The sequence below is a fragment of the Nicotiana tabacum genome, chromosome 22 (assembly GCF_000715075.1).
Source record: "Nicotiana tabacum cultivar K326 chromosome 22, ASM71507v2, whole genome shotgun sequence".
NCBI lineage: Eukaryota > Viridiplantae > Streptophyta > Magnoliopsida > Solanales > Solanaceae > Nicotiana > Nicotiana tabacum.
The window spans coordinates 166,401,234-166,407,538 of record NC_134101.1 but is presented as its reverse complement, the minus strand read 5'-3'; the positions used below and the strand labels follow the sequence as shown (position 1 = coordinate 166,407,538).

The window sequence follows — 6,305 nt, the reverse complement described above, 5'->3', positions numbered from 1 at the left end:
AGGTTTTTTATGGGTATATAAGCAATTGCGCTTCTTCTAGCTCTTAAAGAGTTAAGAAGAGGGAAAGCCTTGCGACGTCGTCGTCGTTGCTCGGCTCGGCTCGCTTCAGCTTCAGCTTCGGATTCGGATTCGGATTTGGATTTGGTCAAATGATTGATTGATTAATTTTATTGGACCAAATTTATTTGTTAATAGTAAAATATTAACAGAAATGTTATTAAATATTTATTTTAATAATAAAATATTAATATTAAAATAAATATTAATATTAAATCCTCCAATCCGTTTTTCAGTTGTGTAACTGAAAATTAAACTACCCTCTTCAATTTTCCCTCTTTATTGTTGAGTAAATAGCTATTTATGTTATGACATTTATGCTGGCCGTTTGCATAAACAGCCATTCTGAAGAGTTGCACCTTTTCAGATTTCAGCCCAACTTTGGCTATAAATACAAGATTATTCTGCTCAGAATTTCCATATGAATTTTCTGAGTTATTCTCCTTTCTTCTGCATGTTTTAGCTTCAAAGAAAGCAACAGTAAGTGTGATTTGCTGCCGAATTTTGTGTTCGCTGAAACACTGGGGTTTGAGCTACCACTATACCAGTGTGTAATTCGTTCTATCATGAGAGGAAATAATCAATAACCTTGGGTACTTGGAGGGGATTAAATTCCTTAAGGAAACATTGTGAATTTAGTGGGCTCGAATTGGTTTTTGTTATTTCGTTTACATTTCTGTTTATGTTATTTTATTTTCTCCAGAATTGTTTTACAAATACAGATTATTAACAGTTTGTTAAGAGGATGAAGCTTTCCAAGAAGGTTCCCTTGGGCTGAAATAAGAATCTTTGACATTAGAATTTAGAAGTTGAAGTGCAGAGTCATTGGAGATAATGCATCTTGGAGTTTTGTACTGATTAATGGATCCACCTTGACTTATAAGCAAGTCCATTAGCGCTTCAAAAGTGCCTGGCTTCACCAATCGAATCTCCAACGGCCCAATGGACTTGTCGTTCGTCCGACAGCGTCTGTATATGTAGTCAAGCTCTTCTTCAATGGCAATGCAACACTCTTCAACTACTTGTGCTTCCACATTGACATCTGTTAGAGAAAGACTAATGTTACGTTAGAAAGGAGAAATCCTTGCAAATATCAACTAGAAGCATATAACTACTACTTTTGTCCCATTTAAGAATAGAGAATTTGTGCTTGGTGTGTCTAATGTGTGCGGGGGAATTCGTGCACTTTCTTTTCAATACTAAGGCCTATCAAATGAGAAACGAATTGAATCAATAGACGAGTTGGGTCATAGCCCGTCCAATGTCTTCTAAGAGCATAACTTAATTTTCTATTTTTTGATTTATGGGTCAATTATATTGGGATTATGTATGCAATCAATTGGCTTAATTTTTAAAATGACCTACCTAAATTGGGCTATATATGCCCAACATGATCCTCTCAATGGATATATGCATGTCCAAACTCTATGAGTTATGTTATAACTTCATGGGCTAAATTTGACACTCCTAATCAAAACAGATCATAAAAGTCATACGCACTTTGAACAAGAATAGAGTTCTAAATTATTTTGTTGTCAACACCTTTGTTCACGATGGAATGGCTGTGAACGATTTCCCAATAGAGGACGTAGTGCCCTGGCACGGAAGAGGCGTCGGCGTAACTGGTGTATTCGACGAGCAGAGCTTGGTGCGGCTCCAGGAGTTTCTTGGCGAGGGTGATGCTCCTGTGCAAGTCTTTCTCGTTGGTCTTGTCATTGTCAATGCTGAGCACCACGTTTCTTCGGCAAATGAATCTGAATTGAGGGGCTTTATTGTGGAATCCAGTTACTTGCAACACATCTCCGATGCGATACCGATACAGTCCTAAAGACATTAATTTGGAACAAGTAGAAAGACAGAAAAGAAGATTAGTGATTTAGGCATGGTACAACAACAACAACAAAAAAAAAATCCAATGAGTTCCCACCGGAGAGTGTAAGATGTACGCAGCCTTACCCTAACCTGGAAGGGCAAATAGATTATTTCCGATAGATCCTCGACTAAAGAAATGATGAGAAGAAAAAATGGTAACAAGTAGTAACAACACAAGATAAAAAGAAACCGAAGATAAGATAGCAGTTAAATGTTGTAGATAGTAATAACAGTCTAAAAATAAAAAGATATCCTACTAATACTAATGCTATCGAGGCATAGTGCAATTCTGTTAAATGACGGTGAAATTTTTATACTTACGTGTTTTAACTTCAAATACAGTGAGGTGTAAACAAAATCTTACAAGCAGATAATTCGTCCTACTTTTCAGGATGCTAATATTCTTATTGTGGATGATTACATGTCGGTATCATTTAAGTGATTTGATGATGTAATTTTTTTTTCCAGTATTATTGTATGGACTAATAGAAATTAAACTCTGATAAATTATATATTGCTAAAAACCGAAGATGATGTACCTGAAAATGTAGTAACCACCAACTCGTAATAATAACCGAGTCTAACGTGGACCAGGTCAACCAGCTTACTCTGAGGCACAAACTGTTCCTCGTCCAAGTCCATTAAGAAAGTTCCATTAGCTCCTAAAGGTATGAATTCAAAATATGCCATATTAGGCAATAGGGTGAAAGACACCTCATCTGGAGGACTCAAGGGTTTCAAATTGACACCAAAGTAACATTCAGACGAGGCATACATTGTACAAATTAAAGGCAATTTTCCTTCACTATAGTACTCTAAAGCTGGTATATATTGTGACATGGACCCTGTGACCACTGCCTCAATATATTTCGCCTTAGGCCAAAGTTGGCAAATTATCCCCTTCCACGAGGAACGCCCACAAATTTCCTCAATCTCATCTGCAACGATATCAGAATCTAGGTTTAAAGTCGAAAGAATATTGGACAGAGCAGATCGACAAGAAACATCGGTGATCATGGCGTTTAATTGGCCCGTTCGAATGTCATGACACATATTTTGCCAATTACGTTGGAGGAAAGAGATGGCACGGAGGAGGGCGGAGGCGAAAACGGCCCCGATTCGAAGGACTTGGTGGCGATAGACAAGTCCTGCTAGTAACTGGCAATACATGCTTTGGTTACTGTCATAACAATGTATAGCTTGGTCTGGGCTTGTGAAATCGTTATAAGGATCCTTTGATCGACATTTAAAGTGCTTGCTTTCGTAGTAACTTGTTAGTACTGTCCTTGCTGGTATGCCACAAGGTGTAGACATTTCTGCCTTGACAAAGTAGAGGAACATGGCTTTACCTTCATCAAGTCCTGGTATGTACCTGGTCAAATAATTAGGATTAAATATTAGTGTAGAGCACCAAATTAAAACAGTAAATCAAGAGTACAAATTAAAAACAGTTCTACACAAGAATTAAACTTCAGTATGAAGCAAATGAGACTAAGTAAGGGTAAAAACGTATTTGCACAGAGTGTTTCCAATTTACCATGGTTATGTAATTTTATTAGGTGAAAACATATACTAGTATTGATTAACCAGTGAGACGAGTCTATTTATAAACATGTGGTCGTACACCTATTGGTTTTACTTTTACTAGGTAAGCCTCACAAATAGGCTATCGATTATTTTTGCTAATCCATCTGGAAACTGTACTTTCCTATATATCCCACCTATCAAGAGCTATATATACCATCACCCTGGAACTAATATTATCGAAACGAATGGGGGGATTTCTGCTTGCATGAGACATGCAACGTAACATGCAAACTAGCTAGCTAGCTCTGCTAAAAAACTGACTAGAATCTGAGAAAATTAATACTGCAAGGGAAGGATGACAAAATGAAGTGTGAAATTAACTGGTTCATAATAGGCATAATGAGATTGTAGAGAAACGTTCGACGATCGAGATCTTGAGCAATTGAAGGCATCAACTTCGGCTCCCCGCCTGACGTCCCTGAGCTACATGTGTCGAAAGAAGAAATAAACAGAGAAACTCAGAATTACCAAACTAATTTATATATATAGAAAGCAAACCCAATATATACCTGCAAAGCATTTCAGTGATTGGGTTCGCAGAAATAAGAATAGGGTCTTCTCCATTAGCAATTCGTAGGATATAAGGCTGAATATCCTCGTAAGTAACTGCTGGCACAAGACTCTTGAATTTTGAGACTTGTTTATTATCTTTTGATCCTATGAATTTTTTCAAGTATTCAGTTTCCCCATTTTGAGATAAAATTTCTCTTAGAATTCCCTCTTGAACTTCATCAGCGTTCTTCGTTAGTCTCTCAATTTCTTTCATTGCCTCCTTGCCCTTGTACTCTAATTTCTTTCCGTCCATATGAAATTTTTTATTCAAGAAACTGTAATTTAGTAATGTTAATTAAATTTTTAAGAAATAAAAGCAAGTACTGGTAAAAAGAGGAGAAAAACTAGCAATACACGCCATACCGGGAAAATTCTCTTTGAATGTGAGGAACCAAATGGCTGTGGCTTTTATAAAGAGTTATGGATAATATCAAACAGAATATTTCGCAATAAGTACTTAGTTGGACGACGTCAATGAACAATTAAAAAGGTTCATCATGTCGGTTGATAATTTCTATTTCACTTTAGAGGAATTAAGTGCGTCATAATTATTGATACGACATTTTTGTGTCTATTTATGGGACACATTTTTCCTAAATCCACTTCATTAATCACTGAATGTCTAAGACATATATTAGACCTTAAATTTTAAAATACTTTTTTTATTTCTTAAACTTTGTGAGAAAGTAGAAAAAATTATTTTTGCCAAAAGATGGTACACGATCATTATGGGCTCCATCTAGGCTCTTACATTTTTTAAGGAGAAAGTACCGCTTTGGAAGGTGCAGTGTATAGCTTAAAAATTTGCATAATTTCGAGGTCTTGCTTTTGAAAATTCATTAAACGATAAGGTCCGAATTAATAATTTGATCAGTTAGACTTACTTTACTTGGTTTGCGTTTTCTATTAAGGTTAGTTTTATCAGAAATATGCGACTCACCCTTATATAGCGTTATTTAATTATCTTTTTTGGTCTATATATTAGGTGTTAAATATATATTGTTGTTTTACTATAACTGATAGAAATTAGTTGTCTATTCATGCTTCTTTTTCCTTTTAGGATCAACAATATGAAACAACCTTTTACCATGCTATGACTGTGATGTTATACCAATATTATATAACATCATATAATACAGCGTAACATTATGTACTCATACTAAACTCTTGTTACTTTTGCCATTTTAATTTCTTGCCTCATGACTACGCACTATAGCATATGCATTTTGGTATAAGTTCCCAATTTTGTTAACAAGGAATATGACGTTCATCACACAAAAAGGGAATCCTCAACTTTTTCTCTAAAGGAAAATACGTTGTGGCCAACAAAATGCATCAAAACGTCACTATTTATAACAAGACTAGTTGACTAAACATCACGCGTTTTCTACGCTGAGGGGCAGAAAATTATAACGAGCAATTAACATTAATGGATTGGCTTTGCTAAGTGTTTGTCCAGATTTTCTTAATTATCATAATTAGTTTTCCTATCTCATGAAGGAAATAATAACATATTTATTATAATTGAATTTTTCTTTTCCTAGAAGGAAAATATAATTCTTCCATATTTGGCTAGTCCCTTTTCTTGTAGGAAAAGTTTGGAGTTCTATAAATTGAAGATCCGTCCTTCTCATTCAGCAACATCCACAATGTAGTCATATGAGGTTTGAGAGTCGCGTTTAAGGGGAGAACTTTACGGGACAAGTGTTAGTGTGTCACTCGTGTTTGCCTTCGTGAGGTTGTTCTCTCGATATTTTATACTCTCTTTTCTATAGTGGATTGCTCATCTCCGCTCGTGGACGTAGGTCAATTGACCGAACCACGTTAAATGTTTGTGTCTCTTTTGGTATGTTTCTCTTTACTATCTGATTTATCGTCGTTCAAAATTTGCGTTACTAATTTCCGCATAACACTTGATTTTTTCGGTCCTAACATATATTGGCCTGCAGTTTCCCCTAGCATAATAAGATAGGATTACTACGAATACTAGTGAGCATATGTAGGCTTGATAATCCGCTTTGTGTACGTAGTGGGGATTGAGATGATTTTTCGAAGAAAAAATACATTGTTTTGCTGATTAAAAGTAGTGAAGTAGCAAGCCTAGCCTCAGAAATCACAATCACGAAGACAAGGATGCTTTTAGAACGTCTATCAAGAAATACCCTTATCCCAAAAGGAAGAAAAGAACAAAAGCAAACTAAGGCGTCATCACCAACTTTCTTTTACTCATGCATGCA

The 6,305-nt window shown here is 35.8% G+C and overlaps 1 protein-coding gene across 3 annotated transcripts; it reads right to left on the bottom strand.

Moving 5' to 3' along the window:
* Nucleotides 1-684: 684 nt before the first annotated feature.
* On the bottom strand, nt 685-4,456 carry LOC107821957 (putative indole-3-acetic acid-amido synthetase GH3.9). Of its 3 annotated transcripts, none has more exons than XM_016648443.2 (5): nt 4,026-4,456; nt 3,838-3,939; nt 2,469-3,301; nt 1,600-1,881; nt 685-1,099 (listed from the first exon to the last, which is right to left on the bottom strand). In XM_016648443.2, exons 1-5 carry the CDS (start codon nt 4,319-4,321, stop codon nt 795-797), a joined length of 1,818 nt encoding a protein of 605 aa, XP_016503929.2. In that variant the 5' UTR covers nt 4,322-4,456; the 3' UTR covers nt 685-794. The 3 variants fall into 3 exon arrangements, with proteins under 3 accessions (XP_016503929.2, XP_075100925.1, XP_016503930.2); XM_075244824.1 differs by having other exon boundaries at nt 3,279-3,301; XM_016648444.2 differs by lacking the exon at nt 3,838-3,939.
* Between the last annotated feature and the right edge of the window lie 1,849 nt (nt 4,457-6,305).